This window comes from Panicum virgatum, chromosome 5N (genome assembly GCF_016808335.1).
Source record: "Panicum virgatum strain AP13 chromosome 5N, P.virgatum_v5, whole genome shotgun sequence".
Lineage (NCBI taxonomy): Eukaryota > Viridiplantae > Streptophyta > Magnoliopsida > Poales > Poaceae > Panicum > Panicum virgatum.
This window is the reverse complement of record NC_053149.1, coordinates 38219491-38245108: the sequence shown is the minus strand read 5'-3', so window position 1 is coordinate 38245108 and position 25618 is coordinate 38219491. Positions and strand designations below refer to the sequence as shown.

Here is a 25618-nt window from a genome sequence, read left to right as displayed (position 1 = left end):
AACATGATATAAATTCCAAAATTTTAAAATTGTTTAAAACATGCCTACGAAAAAGGTTCTTCATCTTGTTAAACAACTGCATAAATTTTTATTCTCTGCTAAACATAAGTTTGTGAACCAAATCTTTAAAACCCCGAACTGTTTAAATTGTTGAATTGTGTTATGACCCGATTTCAAGTTACTTAACATGTTTTGTTTGTAAGTTTGAGAATTTGTTTCAAAAAATGGAAAAATAATTCATGATTTTTATTCCCTTATCTGTACCTACCAGAGTCATATGTTGAGCCAAATTAAATAACACATATTCATATGCATCTTGTTATTATTTTGAGTTTTATCAAATTTTGAAACCCATAAATGATATACTTAGTTTACTTTTTTCTGATTCATTCCTCTAAACAGATCCGGATTACATCCCTTGTCATCTCTTTCCAGACAAATCCGTTTCATCGTCATTGTCATCAACGTGACAGAAATTCCAACTTATCTAGGCCGTTTAGATCAAAAATCCTAAAATCCAAAATTTTGTAAATCGCCTACATGATGTACTAAATATAGTCAAAAAATAAATCGCATTACACAAATGGACTGTAAATCGCGAGACGAATCTAATGAGCTTAATTAGGACATGATTAGACACTAAATTGCTACAGTAAAATATGCTAATAATGAATTAATTAGGCTCATTAGATTCATCTCGAAATTTACAGACGAAATCTATAATTAATTTTGTAATTAGTCTACATTTAATATTTCAAATGTCAAAATTTTCTTCCAAAATCTCAAAATCCAAAATCCAAAGTAAACTAAAACACACTCCCTCACCTCCCATGAAAATCGACGGTGGATGCGGCACACCCCTCTCCTCGCATCCACGGGCCTTCGGTTCCTCTCGCCCGCAGGGCCGCAGCCCCACCCCTCCCTGCCTTCCCTAAGACCATCCACAGTGGAAGGAGCAAATGAAAGAACAAATGTATTGTTTGACACTGTAGATATATTGTTTGGCACTGTAGACAGAGATGGCGTGGAAAACGAGAAGGGAGCAAATTTGCTCTTGCTCCCTCCGCTGTGGTCAGCCTAATAAACGCACAAAATTTCCCCCTCCTTTTCTGTCTTTCCTTCGACTCGCGCTCTAAATCCGCCGCCCCGAGGTTCCAAACCCTAGCTTCTTCCCATCGTCCACGAACCCTAGATCCCAAACCACCGCCCGTCATCCCCTGATCGCCGTACCTGACCCTTCTCTTTGCAGTCGATTCTACCCCGACGATTCTACCCCGATCCGCTCGTTTCTCTTTTCCTCCGTCCCCGAGATCACGAGGTGAGCGTTTTGATGCTGCTGGAACTGCTTCGTCAGGTTCGCGTGGTGGTCTGTGCTTCGTGATCCTCATATGCGTGCGTTCGTGGTTTTGCCGCCGCAGGCAAGATGGTGGAGGCGAAGGACAACGAGGTGTACGAGGAGGATCTCGTCGACTACGAGGAGGTGGAGAATGTCGCCGACGGCGCCACAACCAACGGCTCCGCCGATGTCGTCAAGAAGTACGTGCTACGGGGCGGTTTCCGCTTGCTAGGGTTCGTGGTTGGGAAGTCTGATCTGACGGATTGGGATTTCGCTGTGTGTGGACAGGGGGTACGTGGGGATCCGCAGCTCGGGGTTCAGAGACTTCCTGCTCAAACCGGAGCTTCTCCGTGCCATCCAGGACTGCGGATTTGAGCATCCTTCCGAAGGCAAGCTTACTTCACTGTGTTGCTGCTTATGTTGGCCTTCTCTGTCATATTAGCATTAGATTGCCTCAGAATCAATATATGTGGACTATGTGCAATTGCTTCTTAAATTGCAAGTTTGTGGCTCTTTGGGGTATGTTCCTTGGGCTCGAAATCTAGCTATTTGACCCCTCTAAGCCTGACAGCCTGTGTTGAAGTCCAATTGAATAATCTGATTGCGAGTTTTGTTCAGGCCGCCAGGCTATTGTTTGGCAGCTTGTTGCTTTAGGCTTTGCAGGTCTGGGCACTTTTGTTTTAATCTCATATAGTTGATAGCTGGAGTTGTAACTGGATATGGTACAGCAATCTAATCTTGGGTTCTGCTGTTGAGTGCTGACTTTCATTGCTGCCAAAGATAAATCAAACAATTTTGATTAAGCGTCAAAGAAAAATAAAATCTGTTTCAGTGTTGTTGCCTGTTTGTCTCCTCTTGCTAGTAGTGTCAAAGAAATATTCTTATTCATTTTCTGTAACACCTAAAATAGTACATCTCTATCATCACATTTTAGCTACTTAGCTTCTGGAGCTGTAAATTTTTCCATATGAAGTTGAAACTGAAGCTGAATAGAGTTTTTCTAAGTAATATGAATATATGATGACCTGAGTCTGTCCCCAAATAAGCTGATTTGTAGTTTTGTCCCAAGTCAAACTATTTTAAGTTTAACCAACCTTATAGAAGTATTACTGACATTTAATTCTTTATTACACCAAATAGTATATGTAGATCCATCATGAAATACATTTTCGAGGTGTACTTATTTGGTGTCGTAGATGGTGGTAATCCTCTATAAAATTTGGTCCGAGATAGCTTGACTTAGGACAAAATTAAAAATCAATGTATTTTTGGACTGAGTGAGTACAACCGTACCAGAATACAATACCTTGATATGTCTCACATGAATGAACAATTAAGTCAAGTACTGGTTGTTTAATAGGTTTATAAACCCCTTTGGAATGTTGTTGCTGTGTTGGTCTATTAGGTGATATGGGCATATGTTTTTGAGTGCAACCTTGGCAAATCTTGGACAAAGTCTGTATATATATATAACAATACAAGTTACCATATCATGCTAGCGCAAAGAAGGTAAAAAGAAAATTCAAATAACATTAGTTGCGCACGTACAAAACTTGTCGCACTTTTCCTTTTCTTTGAAGTTGAATCAGATGGAGAGTCAATATCTATCCTTCCATATAGTCTGTTGATCTATTCCTGCAATAATATGGTTGTTAAATTTCCACTTGTTGGTGTGCAGGTACAAATTCTTCTGACATTTCCTTCTGGAGGAGAATATGGTATAACTTTTCATTAACGGACACAGAAGGTTGATTTTTTTCTTACTGGGGTGCTGCTGCTCCAACTTTGTTTGGTTCCACATCAGTGCAACATGAATGCATCCCTCAAGCCATTCTTGGAATAGATGTTATCTGTCAAGCAAAGTCAGGGATGGGTAAGACTGCGGTTTTTGTCCTATCAACTCTTCAGCAGATTGATCCTGTTGCTGGCCAAGTAGCTGCACTTGTGTTGTGCCACACAAGAGAGTTAGCTTACCAGGTTTGTATATTGTTTTCTCAGTTCTTCACTTCTACTCTTGAATATATCCGCATATGCTGATTGTCTTTTTACTTCACATCCTGTAGATTTGCCATGAATTTGAGAGATTTAGCAAATACCTGCCTGAATTAAGAGTCGCTGTCTTCTATGGTGGTGTTCACATAAAAAATCATAAGGATCTGTTGAAGAATGAATGCCCCCATATTGTGGTTGGCACGCCTGGAATGATACTTGCTCTAGCTAGAGATAAGGACCTTCCCTTGAAGAACGTGTGGCATTTCATTCTCGACGAATGTGATAAGATGCTTGAATCACTTGGTAAGCTGCCCTTTCCTGCATATTTCTATGTTTAGTAGTTCATCTTGACCTTTTGGTATCCGGTTCTTTCATTTCAATGTATCATAGTTGTTAGTTCTCTAATTAACTTGTATACGTATTCTCCAGACATGCGTAGAGATGTCCAGGAGATCTTCAAAATGACTCCTCATGATAAGCAAGTGATGATGTTTTCAGCAATCCTCAGCAAGGAAATTCGCCCAGTTTGCAAGAAGTTCCATGCAAGATGTAATGTCCTGTGGCCCAACTCATTTCAATTGCACTTCCTCCTGTCTGTTCCTCCTTGCTTCTGGCAGTTATGCATGTATGTCGATATGAGAGATGGTGGTTCTATTATCAGTAGGTTGAAGGGATTGCTGGTTGCTTTCCTGAGCACCTGTCATTACCTTTAAGCAACAACCTTGGTGGATAGTGAAGTTATTTGGTCACTTCAGTTGTCAATGTGAACTGTTCAGGGGAGAATGTGCATTGGTTTATCAATTAGTACCTGTGCACATTCTGAGTGTCTGTGATATCTTCAGTTGTCAATGTGAACTGTTCAGGGGAGAATGTGGGGTTTCGGTTTGGGAGGGCGATTATATGGTAGATCGTGCAAGGCCAGTTTTGATTTTATCAGTTGTCTACCTGCATTTTTATTATACTGGGATTCCACTGCATCAGTGCAAACTGCCTCTGGTGCTACCATGTCATGATCAGTGCAGACAAATTTGCTTTTCTTTTGGCTGGAATTCTTATACCAAGCACAGTTGGCATGGTCAAATCCCAGTACTCAGTGCATAACTGAAGCTACAGGAGGCAGAAAAATTCTGTCATGAGCAGAATCTATTGATATACCTTCTGGAAAGGCTCGAGTTGCATTGGTCCCAGCACTAATATCTTTATCTATCATTTGTTGCCTTACAGCCTATGGAAATTTATGTTGATGATGAGGCTAAACTGACCCTTCATGGTCTAGTTCAGGTAACATAATTATCCATTAGAAAGTGAACTGCCTTTTACCATTGAGTTCATCTTGTGTTAACTTTTCTGTTCTGATTTCAGCACTACATCAAATTGAGTGAGGCAGAGAAGAATTGGAAGTTGAATGATCTCTTAGATGTGCTCGACTTAAACCAAGTTGTTGTGATATTTGTCAAAAGTGTTAGTAGAGCTGCAGAGCTGAACAAGTTGCTCGGTGAATGCAATTTCCCCTCAATCTGCATACATTCTGGAATGATGCAGGAAGAGAGGTTTGTGCCATTTGCTGTCTGGCCCTCTATTTATGCAACTGTTATGTTGGCTTGATTATGCTGGGCTTGTCTTTCATGCTTTTGTGTGATTAATGATCAGCTCCGTGATTTATGATGTATAAATTGGTACGATGACAGCACGAAGTAGTGGCATAATCATGCTAGTGATTGGTATGGATGGCACCGGAGTTAATTATCCATGTGTTGTTATAATGTTTAGAACTAGGTGTTGATTGATGCCAGTGCTGACCAGTACCACCAAATCTTTTCAACGCGCAAAATGGAAGAACACCTCTATTTTGTCACTAGTTCGTTGCTAGCCATAAGCATTACAATGTGTTGGCATGTGCAGTGTAACCATTGGCTGTAGTTGATTTTTTTTAAACCTGATCGATGACAATTCATCTGTATGTGAAGTTCCAAGGCATTTGCACTTTGTGCTCTCTTTTCAACTGCTCTTCTGATCTAACAGTGAGGATTTGATAGGTTGACCCGATACAAGAACTTCAAGGAAGGACACAAGGGGATTCTTGTGGCTACCGATTTGGTCGGTAGGGGAATTGATATTAAACGTGTCAACATTGTTGTAAACTATGATATGCCAGATTCTGCTGATACCTACTTGCATAGGTTAATTGTTGCACACCTCTTGCAAGGCTGGGCTGGTTTTACCATTTTGTCATCTCTTTTTGATGCATTTGCAGCCTCCCTGCATATTTGCGGGGGTAAGGCTGGCTTCTGTTACCCCTTCCCCAGAACCCCACTCAAGTGGGAGCCGCCTGGCACTGGGTCTGCCTTTTTTTTTTGATGCATTTGCCATTGCAGGTTGGTCGGGCTGGACGTTTTGGCACCAAGGGACTTGCAATAACATTTGTTTCTTCTGCATCCGATTCCGATGTTCTCAGTCAGGTTTGTGCCGTTGCCCTTTCTCCGTTCCGTTTACTTATCTGGTGTAATAGCAAAGCCTGACAATATATCTGATGCTTAAGGTGCAAGAAAGGTTCGAGGTTGACATAAAGGCGCTGCCTGATCAGATTGACACTTCAATATACAGTAAGTACCGCATCTTATGGTCGTTAACTGGCATCCATGGTACTGAGGTATGTTGCCACTTCAAGTGCTGATGTGTTGTATTATGTTGGTTAATGTACAGTGCCATCTTGAGGATTCAAGTGAAGGATAGTTTGCTTCAAAGCATCATCTTGGGATGACTACTAGATAACCTTGTATCTCCTGAAGATGTTACATCTGTACTTATTTTCAGCAGTCTAGGTCCAAAGACCATGAAACTATTGGTGCTCATGTTTTTAGGATTTTATTTGCATGTCACATTTTCTATGTTATTGGCAAACATTTTGATTGTTCGCTGCATCCTGCCTATGTGCATGTTACCTGCCTGATTTCCTTTGGGTCTGTCATCCTGCCTACTTTGGCATTCGTTGTATCAATCCTGTAACATTCCACCGTGAGCATTGACGTGATGTGGGGGGTGCTAGCTAAGACAAGTGTGCATCATACATGGCTCAGCAACGCCTTGTTTGGTATCAAAGTTTAGTCTGGACTAAACCTTAGGTGATTAAATTAACCCATATCCTGTTTGGATTCCTAGGTATAAAAGGCAGATATGGGATATAAAAAGTTCATTTTGTTCTTCCTTTTTGCATATGCGGATAAGGGGAAGGGCACTCTGCTCATTTCTTGCATGGCTGGTTCCTTTTGGCTGCTTTTAGTCTGAATCAGGTGGGTTTGGAGTACTAATGGTTAGTTGAGGTGTCATTGAAGATTACTCCACTTTTTAGTCCCCTGTTTATATCAAAGTTTAGGTCTGGGGCAGAAGTGTGGCATTGAAGTACCGTAGATGCAGGGAATGCTCGAGTCTGCAAGCGTACTGTATGGAGAATCTCTTATTTCCGAGTATTTTGTCCATGCTCGGCCCCGTTTTTCTTGGTTATCCCTTACTCCGATGGATCGCTTCTAATTAGGAGTTAGGACCAATTCCTTATTCTGTATACAGGAGCATGGACCAACTCCTGCTCAAGCGAGAGATACTTCTGTATCCTGGAGGCTGGAGCATAGTTTACTGGAGGCCAAACTGGGCTCCGGTCCCTGATTTGTAACGAGTTCTCAAAAATTATTTCCCAGTGCATGCTCGCGTGCGCAGCTGCATGACTCCATGCATAGATGCGTAACAACTGCTCACATCTTTCTCCACATTAGCTCCTACACTTCAGGCTTGAATTGAGTACGTTTGTGGGCCCCTCTGTACTTATATTCTCAACACAATCTAGGACTATGCAAGTTGCAATACGAGAACTTACACCCATGATTGCCTCGCTGTGCTCACTAGTTGCTACACGTATTGAACGAGCTGCAAATCTGTAATTTAGCTTTCTATACTTGCCAGCTGCCCAATGGTTCCAATGTAGTTAGTTTAGCTCACATAGCACTGACAAAACTTTTTTTATACGATCACTTTACACTTGAGTAAGTGTAGCGTTGACCGCACTTTTATTTCACCTCACCCGTCGCCATTGCTAGCTGTTCCCTCTATTATGCCGCATGGCGCCACCGAGACCTGTAACATTTGACACTAGCGCGCATGCTCTCATGCTTGGGTTCTGATTTGGGAGCTTTTGGCCGCTGCTGGCCACGAAGGAGCGGCACGCCATTGTGTTCTATCACCATTTCTTGAATAAGGATGGCGTAAGTAGTGAACTGGAGGTGATAGGGAATTCACACGGTCCATCATGGGTACCATGCCCCTTTGGCCCTTTCTTCTGCTCGTTAGTAACATCTAGTATTAGTATTAGGGTTAGTAACATCTAATAAGTTATGAAATTATAAAAATCACTTGGCTAGAAATCTACAAAAATGATTTTACGAGTACCAAAGATCAAAATTTTACAAATCTAATTAGACTTTATCATTTTAATCAACCACACATCAAATATTGATGACGAAAGAATTAGAAAAGAAAAGTTAACAGAATATCCCTGAATTGGTATAAACTATTTGCCATCCACTGAAGTCGTTATCTCGGAATGGCCTCTGTTGTCTGAGCCTCCGAGGCATCTGAGCCTGTCCGGCTCTCTGATTTGCTCATCCTATCTCCTCACCGCTAGCTCTCTACCGCTGCTTCGTCTCCCGCGGGTAACAGCGAGGTGAGCGAGAGCGCGCCCAGCTGGTGTCTCCCCGGCCCGCTCCCGGTTGCCACCTATCGTCCATGGTGCGCTCGGTGCAGCGGCGAGCACCAGTCCGTGGTCGGCGACGGTGCACCGCCTGCTGCTAGGCAACCGTTTCTCTCCGCCGGTCCGCACCCTCCCCATCGCCCCTGTTCTAGCTTCTTCTCCAACTTCAGAAGGCAGCCGCCGCCGCCACTTGTTCTCTCCATCGGGGACTGGGGATGCAGGCGTGTGGAGCGATGGTGAGAGGTGGGGTGGGGGTTCCTTCGCCCGCCCGCCCCACTCTGCCACAAGGAAGCGCCGCCCCTCCTTGCTGTGGATGCCTACCACTGCCTGCCATGGTACGCTACGATGGCCCAAAAGTTTTACAACGAATAAATTTCATCGGCGGTCATTAGAGTTCTCATTCGGTCTCGGTATTTTAAAATGCACATAATATAAAATACACATAATAGTCCTTAAACTTGTTCCACGCTCTCTAGTTCCGGTCCTTAAACTTGTTCCGAGTTCTCATCCTGGTCATAATACTCTCAAAATGCACAGAATGATCTATAAACTTATCACACGTTCTTATCCCAATCCTTAAACTTATCCTACACTCTCATCCAGATCCATGCGTTCTAAAATGCATTATTTATTTAGAAAAAAACTTTTGCAAATTGTTTCATGTTTGGATTTCAAATCAAGTTGGATTCCTACTCAAAGTGGAACCAAAATTTATGGATAAATTTTCATGAATTGGATATGAAATATCAAAATCTTTAAATAACCTATATTTGATTTTTTATGATTTTCTTAGGATTTTTAGATCAAAGGATAAATGATTTTTAATATTATTTTAATCTATAAAATAAAATCAACTATTAAATAAATGCATTAGAATAAAAACTCTAGAAGTCATCAAATATTGTACCAAGATGATTGGCTCATGAATTTTTATCAATTTTGACTGAGATTAGAACTTGCTTTGAAATTCTAAAAGTTCGAAAAAATTCGTAAAAGTTTTTTCCAAATATTTTGGAAGTATATGAACTTTTCTGAAAGCATAGGAAAAAGTTTACAGATCATTATGTGCATTTTGAGAGTTTGAGGACCAGGATGAGAACTTGGGACAAGTTCTAAGGACCGGGATGAGAGTTCGGGGCAATTTTAAGGACTTATGGTGAAATTTACTCTTTTACATATACCATTGTGCACACCATTAGCTTCATATTTTGGATTCAAATTATAATAAAGGTGTCGAATCCTACTAGCGACAAATCCGAACTTGATATAAAATTGCAATATGCAGATTAAATATGTTTATATGGATTACTGTATAGTAGCTGATGGCCATAAGATATTCATGAAATAAAACCATATTGTGAGATTTAGTTGCAAGAAATTTAATTCAAGTAGGACATAAATGTACTTCTTAAAATTTGAAACAGGACAGTCTAAATATAAGTATTTGGATGAAGTTGGTTGCATGGGACCATGCCACATGCAATTGGAACGTTTTTTCTAGATTGAAACCCTCTTCCTTTGAACATTTACTCTAACAGAACTAAAATATACCAATTAGAGAGATTGAGATTAGAAGTTCGTCACTTCCTCCTGCCTATAGAGAGGTAACACCGTAAAATGAGCACCAAATGAATTCAACCTCTAGAGGCGCAGCGTCGGGGATTTTCAATGACGCACGCGCGCGCTCTCGGGCGGCGACGATCCGGCGTGTGCACGTTTGCTTCGGTGAAGGTACGATCGGATCTCCCATCTTTTGTTTTATGGATTGACGTACGTGTAGATCTGTTCGCATGATTAGGAGTGAGTGGTGTTCCCTTGTGATTGATCTGACTTAGGGCTTGCGTGTCACGCCTTTCTTAGTACGGAAGTCCTCCATTCATTCTGTTTATGGTTGGATGAATGTTTTTAGTATTACTAGCGGCCGGGTGCTAAAGTTCCGGTGGGAATTATTAATGTAGGTAAAATGGAATTGTTGATTTTAGGCAATCACAAGGCGACTAGACAAATGCTATACTCCGGAGGTTTAAAAAGATGCTAATAAAGTCTGCTGATCTTCCGTATCGGTCCAACAATAGAAATTGTAGAGGATACTACGAAACAGTACCAAGCAAATCCCGAACAAATAATACCTGACCTGTGTCATTGGATAAGCCATATGCGCCCCAGCCGTTGCTATATACATCACCCTAAAAATTAAGATTTTGTAGCCTATTCATGCTCAGTTATATGTCATACAGTCACCCTAGCTAGCTCATATGCATATGATTGCTGTGCACTGTGCAGTACAGTAGAAATAATTGCAATAGCCTTGTTTAGTTCTTTACGTTTAAACCATTTGAACACACATTTGAAGTAATAAAGGTATACTAATAACAAAACAAATTACAGATTCCGCCTATAAACTCCAAGACGAATTTATTAAGCCTAATTAATTCATCATTAGCAAATATTTACTGTAGCACCACATTGTCAAATCATAGCGCAATTAGGCTCAAAAGATTCGTCTCACAATTTACACGCAAACTGTGCAATTGGTTTTTTTTTTGTTTTGTCCATATTTAATGTTCCATGCATATGTCCAGACATTTGATGTGATGTTTTTGGCCAAATTTTTTTGGATCTAAACAAGTCGAATTGGAACATCGGTCTAGTTGTTTGATTCGACACCCTCTATTAAAACTGGGTAGGCTATGGCATAGACTCGGCCAACCCAGCATCTAATCTAATGTATACTCCCTCCGTCCCAAAAATCAAGTCACCCTAGGATTCAAAATTTGTCCCAAAAAATAAGTCATCGTACTTTATTTAGAAAGTGCATTTGCATGCAAAAATTAATTAGTGTCAAATATGGGTAATAAATAGGAGCAAATATGGTCATTTTACCTTCTTATTAATTTACACTAGAATTTCTAAATGACTTGTTTTTTTTGAGACGGAGAGAATATGTAAAAAAAAAAGAAGTTTCAGTTTCCGATCTGCCAGCCTACCTAGCTACTTTTTCGAACCTGAATCTTCGTTGGTGTGCGCGTATAGTCTCGCAAGGGCGTCATTCCAGTGGCCGGCGACTACCCACCTGGGCGCCTCCTGCCTGTTGCCCGTGTTCCTTTCCTCTTTCCTCTTAAACGTCATCGTGCGAGTAACTCCTCTAGTAATCTATAATAATCTATACCCTAATTACACAAAGGTGCACACTAGTTTGGCAATGGTGTGCATGCGTACATATTTTTGGTGGGACTCAAGGCCTAATACTGATGGATTTTGCCTTGCCATTAGGTACTCGGAGATTTAATTAATAGCATAACCCTTGGTCGTGCTGCGTACATGATCTAGAGTACTGGACTGAGAAGGCTAGGTATAGTCCTTATAAATGCAGCTATATTAATTTGAAACTTTTCTTCACACAAATGTAACATCAATTTCAAAACTGCAAACCTATCTTATTTTATTCTTTGAGAATTAATTGTTAATAGTACTAATGCTACATCTTGCGTATTTTGTGCGTAGTATTACTAAATTATGAAGAGAAAAGGAGATACTTCACCACTTTTTCAAAAAAAAAAAGGCAGCAGAGAAGGCCAGAGCTTCATCTCGTCCTCATCTCCGGCTGCAACCATGGTAAAATTATGTATCTTATGTCATTTCTCCACCTTCAGGTATGCAACTTATGTCACTTTGGCACTTAGTCATGAATTTAAGACTTGATATTGAAAGGATCGGGTGCTCTAGCCTAAAAGGGGGAGGGGGTGAATTAGACACTCTAAAAACTTAGACCTATGGCTCCAACTAGTTTGCACAAAACTTAAACTAAAACATGCTATCTAGATGTGCAACTAGGTTGTTCTAGTGTGAAAGCCCATATCCAAAAGAGTTTAGCAACCTATAGCCTTTCCTATCAAGAAACTATTCTATGAAAGTTAAGGCACACAAATTGATAGTATGAAATGCGGAAACTTAAGGAGCGGGATAGGAGATAGCAAACTCTTGACGCGGGTGTTTATCCCGTGGTTCGGTTAGCCACAAAGGCACACCTACATCCACGTTGTTGTAGCACTCACTAAGAGTATTGCTACTCGGCCACCAAGTCTCTTCCGTGAATACAATCACGGTCACCTTGGCTCCGGGTTCCACTAAGGAGCTTCTCCACAAAGGATGGGGGGTCTCCACGTCCCCTGCACAAAGATGTCGTCGCCGCTCCACACCAAGTCGGAGGGTCGATGACGTTGCCGGCGAGCTTCACGCTCCAAGGTGCCGGCGCACCAAGCTCTTGTTTTGGTTCGCTAATAAACCACAGCACAAAGGCTCGAAACCTTGCAATCTCACTCACTAAGAGCTAATCCTTTACACAACACTCTCAAAGTGTGATAAGGGCTAAGGATATGATCTTGATGCTTTTGTATGGTTTGGAGATGTTCTTGGGTGTGTGTGGGATGTCCAGCAACTCCAGCAATCTTTAAATGGCTGGGGTGAGGCATATATATAGGCCACCAAGTCTTGTAGCCGTTGCTCCAACGGTCAGCAGAAATCTGCGTATCATCGGATGAACCGATGCCTCTGGCTGGGGTAGCGTCGGTTCATCCGGTCACTCATAATCCGAAGTAGCCGTTGAACTCCTGACAGCTGACGCAGTGATCACCGGTTGAACCGATGCTTTGTACCAATGCATCATCGGTTCATCCGGTGCTTAAGGATCTTCTCCTGGGCGCTGACGTCATTACACCGATGGTATGCACCGATGCTTCACCGGTTCAGCCGGTGCTGAAAACTTGGCTCTTGCGCAACTTGTATCGTCTCTGGAACACAGTACGCCCAATGCACCGATGCCCCTTTTTGACCCATCGGTTCATCCGGTGCCTCTAAGCTGACTTGGCTTCGATTCCCTTCTGCACCAAAATACCAAGGCGTCGGTTCTTCCGACAACCACATGATGCACGGATCTTCGGGCCTTGCAACGCCTATCTTCTCTTTCTCTTTGTCATCACTTGAACCTAAAAGCCTGAGAATGGTCATCTTGACAATCATATTAGTCCAAGTGTTGTGTTGTCATTCGATCACCAAAATCACTCGAAATGACATAAATGGTGCCATGTTCGTTTCAGATATGCTATTTTTACTCTTGTACTAGTTGAATGCATGTGTGTTGCTAAAGGGTGATAAAATATTATGAGAAGAATTATATTTTATAGTTGATTGTTCGTGTGCTGCTACACGTGATAAAAACTTTTCATGAGAATTCAGAGTAATTCTAGTCAATTAAAACACATAATAAATAACATTGTTCTAAAGGATCGTTTAATGGGTAGATGAGATCTGAATGAGCCAGGTCACCATGCTCATTCATCAGGCAGTCGATAGGATCGGGTAAGTTGTATAAATCATTTTATTGAATAATAAAAATGCATGCTAGAGAATCAATTAACCAGTGGGAGTGCATGTTTTACGGTGTTATAACTAGCCATAGTTGACTGATTCATTGGGTTTTGTGGGCGGAAGCCCAGCAACAAAATCTCATATGTCAAACAACAAAGAGTGTGTCGCTGTGGCAAGACAAATAGAGAAAATGGGTCAAGATATAAAAAAGGAAAGAAGTGTAACGGGCCACGATGATGCAAGTAATTAAAGAATTGAATGCGAACGAATGTAGCATGCAAATAAGTCGATACGGCGCATAGGAACGGTGCACTTGATGATCAGTTTGTGGTAAATTATTTTATATGGACCAAGTGTAAAAAATATTAAAGTTTGCATGTAAGTGAAAATATAATTTTGTTGAAAATGGTATGGAAAAGGAAAAAAGAACCAGCAGTAGACTTGAATACAAGCTAAGACCTCATGAACGTGATAATAAAAAGGGTTACACTCTGGGTAGGTAAACAAAATTATGGGAGTAGGTATGTAAATGAAATAAAAAAAATCTAGATGGTCACCAAGTAAGCACGAGAACTACAGAAGCACCAGGAAGTTTATTGCACACAATGAAATTAAATTTCATCATCGCTTGTCGCAGGTGGGTGGATGTGTCGATTTGGGGGTAGTAGGAATAGTGGTAGAACCCCCGGCATGGCCATCATCACACCCTCTGAAAATAAGCTTTCTCTTAGCGGGCGGATCAGCAACGTTGTTATTATCCGGGTGCGCAGAGAAGTTGTTCTGGCCTTCGCATGGGGTATAGACATCCTCTTCGTCGTCTGAGTCACATCTGAATGAGTGTCAACTGCTTTGGGAGGGGGGCGATCCTTCACAACCACTTGGGGGAAGGGATCCTTCTTAATTACAACCTTATCCTCCATAGAAATATCTTCACCGTTATGTAGGTATTGCTCTCGCCATAAATATGGCACGTTGCCTCCAGTAATCCCAGTATTCCTCATGAGACAAATCAATCAGCTTAGGCATGGGTCTATTGTAAGGTGAAAGAGATGAATACAGAGCTCAGAGTGGAGAGATTTGACCCTGAGCTTCGAAAGGCGACGTAATGTTATATAGCGCCGCTTGTTCTGGTAATGGTACCCAAGAAGCATGCGTTCGTTTGCATGGGCCAGGAAGGCCGTAAGTGTATTGATGAGGTGTCACGGTATAACCATTTGACTAGAAAAAGTCTTTAGGGATGCATAATAACATGCAAGTAAAGGTGTATTTCATCACGACATGTAATTTTCCGCTCGAGGCATGCATGCAACTCAATGTGATATACTCCCTCTTTCCTTGTTTATAAGGCATAGTGGAACATGGCACGGTCTTCAAAACGATACTTTGACCATTTATTTATCATATAATATATCACTTATAATTATAAATTTATAATCACTGTAAACTATATTTGATTACGAATCCAATCATATAAAATTTATATTATAAAAATAAAAATTTGATAGTCAAATTATTGGTCAAAGATAGAAATGTTTGAATCTTGATATGCGTGTGTGCCTTATAAATGAGGAAGGATGGAGTATTTAGGAAGGCCGCGAGTGTATTGGTGAAGTGCCACGAATAACAGATTGGGTAGAAACAATCTTTTTTTTTGAGAAAGGGATCAGATTTCATTAAAAGATAACCCCTTTTACAACTGAGGTCTCAACATAAAATAAAATTACATTGAAGCACACCACTAGATCTCTACCCTTCATCTTCTTTGCAACCGGCGCCGTCAACTGCTTCGGGAAACTCCATCGCTGTGGAACAACACCAGATCCGAACAGAACCGCAGTTCCTACCAACAAAAGACTCCATAGATGTGGGGGCCGCAAAAGAGGTGTTGTATGCTCAACCGCTGTAGGGAGTAAAAGGCGGCGAAAGCACATCGACCATATCTTCTGAAGGTTGAACCAAACATAAGATCCGACGTCGCTGTTAGCCATCACCAACGGTGGCCGGAAGAGCAGATCCACCGAAAACAGACCCAATCCCTCCTCAATGAGGATTAGGCCAACGTACCTCGATCCCTCAAAGAAAAACACAACGTCTCCGAAGAAAACGACACATCCCCCCGAGGAGATCCAATACGACATAGAAAGCCAGATAAAAAACATCGAAAAGATGATCGAAAACCTAATCTAATTATTCTGGAGGAAAGGAAAATTATTAGAAAAAACATAACAATGAAGAAGATCTTAAGAGGATGGACCCCGCCCCCTGCCACCGGCTAGGTGGCCGGAGACGAGGGGAGACGGGGGCCAGAGGCGGCGACGGCAGCGGGCGGCATGTGCTGCACAGGAAGGCGACCGCTTGACCTGGGGCGACGCGGAGGATGAGGCGGGGGAAAAGTCTATTGGGTACAACGTCGGACATGCCCTTAGTGTTAAAGCACATCAAGGTGCCGCACTATATGTGAATCTATGGAAAAAGTCTACGGATACCTATTCAGGCTGCGCATGTGAAGGCGACTGTGATGGTATGGCACGAGAATGAACTGCATAAAGGGCCATAAGCACACCGATATCCTTAGGAAAAATTTATCACAGTCCACTCATTTGTTGCGATGGACTCAAAGAAGCAACGAGGGATTGAGAGGCAGGGTGAATGGTGAGGAGTCGAAGGGCCTCGGAAAGGACGAGATCAAGGTCAGTTTGTACTGCATGTTAAGTCTCTTATTTGGGATTTGTAGAAATGCTTTATTCAGAAATAGGCGTTTTGGTAATATATGAAAAGAACCTGTGATAAGCAAGAGCCAGAGGCCCTTGTACTTTAAATGACTTTGCGGTGGCGGTGGTTTGAGCGGACGGTGCGGCGAGGCAGCGGGAGCTGCCGACCGCCTGTAGTCGGGAAGATATCCGGTGGGTCAGGAATCGGACGAGGACATAGTAGCTTGATGGTGGTGGCAGGTTGCAGGGCGGCGCCACCAAGAACGAGGAATGTTGATGGCGCCGGAGGCGTGGGCCGTTGTTAGCCTTCTGTGATGAGAGTGTACCAGTCGCACCTGTTGATGCCAACAGTGCCCCTTTCGACGCTTTGCCATTCTGCCTTTTGGGCTAGGAAATTTTCTCCATAGTCCATCGCCGTGGACATAATATGAGGTCAGAAGCCCACCCGGACCCTGGTCTCCCCTTAAAAATCGGTCGCAATCCGGGTGGTTTTCGGCGTGGGGGACTTTTGGGTTTTGCTCCGCCGGGTTGGTGCTGCGGGTGCGTGCCAGCGGTGCCGGCGACACGACGCGACAGGAGCGAGCAAGAGCGAGGCAGGCCCACCTTTGTTGGCCTAGAATGGCTCCACAAAGGGCGAGATTAGCACGGTCAGTTTGAAACCATAATATGGCATGTTGCAAAGTTGCTAATAGTTGACATCTGATTAGTTTGTGCAGGCTAGTGAAAGCAACGAGGATGTGGTGGTTACCAGCAGAGCGAAGGGGAAACAACGCAGTCCACATATCTGATCGACCATGGAGGGAATTTTTTTTAAATTAATACTTATTTTTAAAATGAGTACCTAAGTTGTTATGCTTTCTGTAGTACGGAGTAATAACCAAGTTACTAGTTGTCAGCTTGGTAGATTTTAAAATAATTACATCGATCTACGAAGAGGAATGCCCATTGGTAAATAAGCACGTGCCACCTGATCCGCGAGCTTAATACTAACTTTAGGCTCCAGTCAACAGATCCAAGAGCTCCGTATTTTGACCCTTTCATGTGCAGAATAATCCAGTCAAGGCAACGCATGGCTGAGAATGGGTCTCGATCTCATCCAATTTTATTGCATCGATTTGCAACACGAATGCTGCTTTTGAAAGCTGCTCCCTCTATCCCATAATATAAGCATTCCTAGCTATATTTTCAGATATTCAGGTTCATAGTATCTCTAATGTATCTAGACAAGTATAGATACATAGTAAATGCTACGAACCTAGTACATAGCTAGAAATGATTATATTCATGAACCTTACACACTTCTAATACTCCATTCCATCACAGATCAGCGCATAGGGCATGCCTCGTCACATTGGATTAATAGCCACAACACACCTTTCTGTTTTGAAACAGAAACTTGACTTTTGGGCCCTTACTATCCAATAATCATAGGCTTTCCTATAAACCCATGCCGCATTGGGTGGTAAGCCTTTCGTGAGCAGATCCGCTAACATTCTCTACGTGCTCTTATACTCAAGACTTATGGTATGATCCTGGATTTGCTCTTTAACAACATAAAACTTAATGTCAATGTGTCTGGCATCACCACTTGACTTGTTGTGAGCTTAAAATACTGCAGGCTCATTGTCCCAGTACATCTTTAGTGTTTTTTCTATGCCGTCGACCACTCTTAACCGGTTATAAATTTCTTTAGCCATTTAACCTGGAAAATGGGGTAGCGAAAATAAAATTTTTTCTACCGCATAAATCAGGATTAATACAGTTATAGATCACGGGTTTACCACTAGACGCGCGATTGCGGAACTTCTGTAGCGCATCGGTTTAGTGCAGATGGAAGCCAGCAGTGCAGTTGCGCGAACCACCTCACGAACGGCTCATCCTTGTGCAGCAAACGCAGCACCTCCACGAAGTCCACACGTACAAGAAGAAGCGTCGCACTCCAGATTGCTAGATCCTCTGAGATGGATTTCTTGATGACCATCAAGCACTTGCGGTTGGATTTCTCCCACTTGACTTTGTCTAGATCATACTTAGCTCTCACTGGAGTATGATCTCTTTCCCGATTGGCCCAAGCCTCATCGGTCTCATTCGATCCCCTTACGAGTGCTGTTGGCTTAGTGGGAGCCTTCTCTGTCAGTGACATATCTATCTCAGCAAGTGCAAGGTTCATCTCAAGCTCCTCATGTCATATGCCATAATTCTGCCCAGTAAGCTTTGGTATGCCATTGATGAAGGTCGTAGCAATAGATTCTGAAGCAATAAACAAAAGAAGTTGAGAACCTCAACATAATAATAATTGCATATCTCAATTTAACATTGATCAAAATTAAAACATACAATTAACTTGCTACATTAATTCTAAATCACCGTTGGGCAGAAATAGAAAAAAAGCATGAAAACTTACTGAATAAAATTATAATATTGCTATTATCAACGTTGGTCAGAAAATAACAATAATATAATTGATTGACTAATATAAATGAATTTGCTCCTCCAATTAAAATGTCCCGTTGGTTCTAAATAAATTGGAGGATAAACTTAAACTTTAACAACGGAAACATGAAAATTACTAATTCGTATTCAGAGGCAACTCACTTAACTCATGTACTCTCTAAAAAATTAAACACGTTGGTATGCAATTAATTAGAGATAAGAATCTAGACTTAATGTATCAAAATTAGCTTCTGAAAAGAATACACTTAACTTTTCTTTCGCAACTCTGCTTTTTGCCTAAATGCGTAATCGGCCAAGGCCCAGGCATACACAGCACGTTCCCTGCGTCCAGGCCACAACCTGGTCTTGGGCCGGCATTCTCTTCGCCCTCCTAGGCCAAATTTAGCCCAGAAAGCACCGGGGCGATGGTGACTATCGGGTTAGATCCGACGGCCGCTCGGACGTTTCACCCTAGACAATACCTGCAACCAGCACTTGACTCCCAAAACCCTAGCTCTCACTTCAGTCTTCCTTTCTCGCTCTTCTCTTCCCGAGCGGCGGCGGCGGTGGCCGACGCGGCTCGCCGGAGGCGCGGCGCCGCCTGTTGACGCTTGCTAGAGACCAATTTCAAGCATCAATTTGATCATAAAATCTTGAGAGTTTAAATGTTTTACATTCATATTTATCCAAAATAATATCTAAATCCACTATGCCCTTAGAAACTATGCAATGTTGGAAGTAGAGCTAAAGTGTAGGTTGTAAGCACCTATTGATCCAAGGAGAATGGTCGACCAATCAGAGCGCATAATTTAGGCACACATGGATCAAGGGGCCCACCGGGATCAGGCTAAATGACCCCATTTCTAGAGTAGACGGTACAAAATACCAACACCGCTGCAGGGCCCCCTATGACCTTTCTCTGTGCTCACGCAGTGGCCGATCTTGGCGGCTCGCCTGTGGCGCAGTGCCACCGCAGGGCCCCTTCCTCCTTTTTATGTTCTTGCGCAGTGGCCAAAACAGCTCGTCGGATTCGTGGCTCGGCGCCGCCGCAGGCTCTCTGACCGACGCGCGCGCTCGCCCATGGGGGCACGAAGAAAGTATGTACACGCACACACAGACCCATATATACTTGTGTATACTTGAGAGAGAGAGAGAGAGAGCTAAACAAGCTAAGGATTGATGCTTACAAAAGAGCTAAAACAAATGAGGAACCAAACCAGGAAATCTGGCATAGGTAGAAAGCAATCCTAATAGAAAAAAGGATGACAATCATCGAAAGAGAACTGAAGAAGAACATCTGGAAGCGGCTCCACCTTGTTCTTCGTGTGATAAGTGAGATAGTACAACATCTCATCACACAACTCTAATGATCGATCCTATCATAAAGAAATTTTCAGAGTAAGAAATAAGGTATAAGTAACCAAGGAAACTGTATGATGAGGCTTACCCCTTTAATACTACACTTTAGTGAGCCATGGCCATCCCCATCATAGAGTTTCTTAGATAAAATTTTGTGGAGACAAAATGTATGGTGAAAAGCATTTTCCATTGATCTAAAGAGTGCACCTATATAGGGATTACATGCTACAGATGTTACATCTAACATAAATGTAATGTTACAATTCCTTCTCTAACAGCTCAATAAACAGCCTTAACAATGGCTGTTACTATTGCCTTAACCACGAGATTCATGGCCTCAATTGTAACTGTTGTATTGATGAGATCAAATAAAGTTTTGTAACACTCCCCCTTTGATCGAGTCCATCTTGAGATCAACATGTTTCTTTTAATTCCTTTGAAAACCTTGTGGGAAAAAAATAGGAATAATATTTCTGATGATTATACATGCCTTGGTTTATCTCTAGAAAACCCCGGTGGGGAAAAAACATGAGATAAGGCATATGCTTGCATCGAGCATTGTCTCATTAAAAACTTTGTATGAGAAAACCTGATGGTAAAAACTCACAAAAGAAAAGAGTGCAATGTGAAGCATTTAATAAGATCCATCATTCAGAGAGTCTCCCCCTAAAGCTTGCAAGTCTCTGAGCCATCTAATACCAATTCCCTTGACACATTTTTCGAATAAGGAAGTAGGTAGGGACTTGGTAAAGAGATCTGCCAGATTATCATAATACTTTTTTGTAAGATGTTTATCTCTCCACTTTGCTGAAGCTCATGGGGATAAAACAATTTAGGAGCAATATGTTTGGTGATGTTGCTTTTGATGTAACCTTTTTGCATCTGTGTAATACAAGCCGCATTATCTTCATAGATAATGGTAGGTGATTCTACGGAATCAATACCACAAGATTTCTCAATGTGGTTTATCATTTGGCGGAGCCACACACATTCACATGATGCCTCAAATAGTGCAATAATCTTAGAATAATTTGTAGATGTAGCCACTAAGGTTTGTTTAGACGACTTCCATGATATAGCAGTTCCTCCGTGAAGGAACACAAAACTGTCTGTGATCTGGCATTGTGGGGATCAGACAAATAGCTAGCATCAGTGTATCCAACTAAGCTAGGATCATTGGTTTTCTGAAAGAATAAGCCAAGATCCTTAGTACCATTCAGGTATCTAAGGATTTGTTTTGCTCCGGTCCAATGACGCTTAGTCGGGGCAGCACTATGTCTTGCTAACAGATTCACTACAATTGCAATGTCAGGCCTGGTACTGTTTGCAAGGTACATGAGTGATCCGATGAGACTGAGATAAGAATATTCTGATCCTAATATCTCTTCCCTTTCCTCCCGTGGTCGGAAAATGTCCTTTTCTTTATCGAGAGATCGAACAACCATAGGAGTCTTATTTGGATATGTTTTGTCCATATTGAATTTCTCCAATAATTTCTGGACATAGACAGATTGGTGCACTAAAATTCCTGAGTGAAGGTGCTCGACTTGCAAACCTAAGCAAAATTTGGTTTTACCCAAATCCTTCATCTCAAATCCCGTCTTAAGATGTTTGCGGGCTTCATCAATATCTTGTGTGTTGCCAATGATATTCAAATCATCTACATACACTGATATAATGCAAAATCCTGTTGAGGATCTTTTGATGAAGACGCACGGGCAATCATCATTATTGGAGTAACCCTTTTGCAAAAGGTACCCAATGGGCGCTGATTTGAGTTCCATACAGTAAGCTCATGGTTCTTTTCTGCCTGTTTCAATGTTTGTATGAGTGAGGAATATACTGTGAAATTCTTCTAACATTATTGTTGAGTTAGAATCCTTTCTGGCGGGAGTATTGTAGATAAAGTCTTTTCAATTTTATCCGCTTCAGAAGGCTCTTTCTCACAAAACCAGAGCTTAGAGCAAATCTTATGAACAGCGTGGTTGAACTCGTCTACAGATTTGAAATCCTGTAGACGTAAGTGGTTCCACTCATGCGTTGCCTCGAGGAGGATAATAGCTTTGTGCTGTTCATATCGATTTTTGAGAGCTGTCCATAAAGCATGTGGATCCTCCTCATACATGTATTCCATTTTCAGAACCTGATGGATATGATTCCTCATAACCTTTAAGGCAGAGTAATTGGATATGCTTGAGGGGATAACTATCCCAGCTGTTGTTTCGTCTATACATCTGTATAGTCCAAGGGTCGACAGATTGACTTTGAGATCCATTCCCCATGAAGGGAAATTGGAACCATCAAGAGCGAGAATATCAAACTCTTTGGTTGCCATATCACCTACATTGTGAAAGCCAAAAATTTTGAGAAATTATGGCATACTTATTCAATTTTGTGAATTCAAAATGAACTCAAACAATGAATAAAATTTTCCTTCATTTTTGGTAGAGAATTCTGAGTAAGAGGGATTATCGCAATGCTGATGCATGCGTAAATCCATATGATCTCATACTTCAAAGAATTGTTCCAATTTAGAGGGATTTTTGCATTGAATAAATAATGTAAAGGATGTGGAAATTTAAATTTGCATAGTACTTGTAAAATAAATATCACGGGAATGCATAAAGTGCTGAAAATAAATGAAAAACAGAGAAATTTAGAAGATGCTGAAAGCATAAAGTCTCTGATTATTCGCGGAATTTAAATTGTTCGAAGTACAAATACTTGAATGTAAATCCTTGCTGAAATTTAAATACTGAAAATAGTAAATATTATTGGGCGGTGGGTCGAGACAATCTCGTTTTCGGCCCACCGCCGCTTTGGGTCCAGGTGCGGCCTTATTGGGCCGATCAGGCCGGCCCAGCAGCCGCCGGCCTTAAGGCCCGGCTCGGGCTAGGGTTGGGGGTAACCCCCCCCCCCCGCCGCCGCGCCTTGCGGCCTCAACCGCCGGGCAGCTCGGCCACCGCCGTTCGGCCGCCGCCGCCGCGCTAGCGAGTGCAGAGACGCCGCCGCACCGGACCGCCGACGCCGCGCCTGGGGCGTGTACTGATGCGCCGCCCGCAGGGCGGTCCGCCTCGCTGCCGCGCTGATGCTCCGCTCCAAGGCGTCCCACCTCGCCGCGCTTCAGAAGACGCCGTCGACGCCCGCCTCCGCTGCGAGCGCTGATGCGCCGCCCCCCCGTCGCGCCGCCCCCCGTCGCGCCGCCCCCTCCACCACCCGCCACCGCCCGGACCTGTCTCCCCCACGCAGCTCAGGTCTCCCCCACCTAAGGGTGGGGGGCGTGTGGCAGAACCACCCAAAACTACTGGGCCCGGGTGCACTGATCTTTGTTGCTAAGCAACTCTGACCCAATTTGGCACTCACCGGTAGTTCCTCGAGTGAAGCCTCGATTAAAGCCACGCTATTCCAGGATCAGCAGACAACACTCACACGAAGGTGAGCCCAGAGATTACAACACAGAACATTTCATACATTTCATACATTTCAGAGTGATTGCAGCGGAAAGAAATTTATTACAAACCGGGTTCAGAATAGTAAAGTACTACAGAGTTCCATCTACTCAAATTATTCATGTCTCATTGTTCAGCGGAAGCAGTAAAAGATAACTAGTGAGATAACGTGACGCATCGATAAAGCCCGTACGAAAGCGTCACTCACCAGGAGGGCGATCAGCACCCGCTGAAGGACCATCCCACTCAACAGACCAACCCGGAGGCAAGGTACACGGCCAAGTAAGACTTGCAAATAGATCCTCGAAGTTAGTACCTGAAAAACAGTGCCACAAGCAAGGCTGAGTATACTAATACTCAGCAAGACTGACCCGTCTCCGGATATAACATAGTCCGATAACTAGACATGGAGGGCTTTTTGGGTTGGTGGGGTTTGTTTTGCCAAAAACGCCACTAATTGTTGATCCTTATTTTCAGGTTTTACTTAGCCATATTCTAGTTGGATTATCCATTCTAAATTTGCAACTAACTCTACACAAACATGGTAGAGCAACCATTTTATCAACCAGCAGTATTATCATCATCATATTCCACTTGTTACTCTGTGTGACCGAATGCATTAAGCAATCTCATGCCGTGAGAGGCGGACGATTCTGAATCGAATTTCAACCTGGCCAGGGGAACCTAGACCACACGCATGGGGATCGACTTTGCTCCCGCCCACCCTACTTTTCCCCTTTCTTTCCAGTCCGTGGATCCGGCACACCCCCCCCGACTACAGAGTCCGACCACTCTGCACCCGTACATCGCGACAAAATAATATAAACCCTACTTCTACCAGGAGGGTGCGAGATCGTTCCACTCGCCGGTCCAATCAGGTACTTAAGCTTTCCGATTACCATATTTCTCGGTATGTGGCTAGTACCTTCAAATGCTTAACGAAATGAGCCACACACCGCGACCTTAGCCATTTTTTACTACACCAGCGGGGTATCACAACTACACAACCCCGCCCATTGTCCTTATATTTCAGTAGGAAATTAAAGGCAGTCAAAATCCTATTTGCTCGCGAGAGGCAGGAAACCCCTCGACTTTTACCGTACCTAGTTAGCATGGCAACTAGTCGATAAAAAGATCCGGGATCAAACATAGGTACCTAGGGATCATGCATCTAAGGTTTTCGATCGACGCCTAGAAAACTTAAATGCAGAAAGAAACTACTACAACACATTATAAATAGATAAATGAATAGTAACTCGGAATAAGGCATAATGCACCGGGGCTTGCCTTCCTGGGCACTGTCAGGCAGAAAAGCTTCTGGGGCTTGGCCCAGGTCTTGCGACAAGTTAGCACAGTTTAAATTGACCTCCTGATCCACCCGAGAGTCCGCGGCCACCAACTCGTAGTCACCGTCCGCGAGATTGACCGTTTCTATATGCAATGCCAGATTATGAGTTATTCATGGATAACGATTTCTTTCCTTCACGATAAAGTTGTAGTTCAACAAAGTTAATTTAGTGATGATTTCAACATTTCATTTCATGGGCAGTCGTTTATAGAGTAGTAACCATAATTATGTTTCTTCATGAAGGAGTGTGGGTTTGTTTTTCCTTTCTAAAATTAAAACATAACATGCTTTCAGTATTTCATAACAACAACTCTACTCATGAACTCGTGATGAAAAACTAAGGTAACACAGATCCAAACTTAAGCATTGATGGTATAAACTTCAGCCTTTAACCATAAAGCCATTACCATTACTAACCATGTAAGTAGATTATTCTAGTTGCTTCACCTTTTTCCCAGAACGTTTGAAATGGTTTCTGGTGCTACAAATTTTATGGGAGTATCTACCAAGCATCCACTCAGTATTGTAATTTTTCTAGATTTTATTCGCTTATACAGCTGAGGTAATAACAAGAACAAAAACAACAAGCCATTAACTAAGATTAATTCTCCAGAGAGTTGTACTAGGTATATGATTCTCAAATTTTTACCAGAGCCTATTCATGAGCTAAAAATACTCCACAAAAATTATTGAGCTTTATAACCACCAGATAAATTAGTTATGCATCTAACTTAGCATGAATTATAATAAATTTCTCAAGGTGTATTTAACCAGTACTGCATATGAGCTGTTTATTACAGATAGAACATACTCTAAACAAGGTCATGTCCAAAACTCAAGATCAGCTATGGTGTAGATTACTCAGAACAAAAATAGTAAATTTAG

The 25618-nt window shown here is 42.3% G+C and overlaps 1 protein-coding gene and 1 long non-coding RNA gene across 4 annotated transcripts; both read left to right on the top strand.

The window, feature by feature from the left end:
* The first annotated feature begins 1092 nt into the window (after positions 1–1092).
* On the top strand, positions 1093–6249 carry LOC120675822 (DEAD-box ATP-dependent RNA helicase 15-like). Its single transcript, XM_039957032.1, has 12 exons — positions 1093–1318; positions 1419–1536; positions 1625–1725; positions 3141–3313; positions 3400–3631; positions 3758–3882; positions 4553–4609; positions 4691–4878; positions 5365–5515; positions 5704–5787; positions 5868–5931; positions 6032–6249. The coding sequence occupies exons 2-12, from the start codon at positions 1424–1426 to the stop codon at positions 6040–6042; spliced, it is 1299 nt and encodes a 432-aa protein (XP_039812966.1). The 5' UTR covers positions 1093–1318; positions 1419–1423; the 3' UTR covers positions 6043–6249.
* A 1653-nt stretch (positions 6250–7902) lies between these two features.
* Positions 7903–17100, top strand: LOC120675823. Of its 3 annotated transcripts, none has more exons than XR_005675506.1 (4): positions 7903–9797; positions 11340–11418; positions 11571–11681; positions 16582–17100. It is a non-coding gene; the product is annotated as an uncharacterized LOC120675823 (long non-coding RNA). The 3 variants fall into 3 exon arrangements; XR_005675505.1 differs by having other exon boundaries at positions 7903–11418; positions 16582–16791; positions 16861–17100; XR_005675504.1 differs by having other exon boundaries at positions 7903–11418.
* Positions 17101–25618: the final 8518 nt, after the last annotated feature.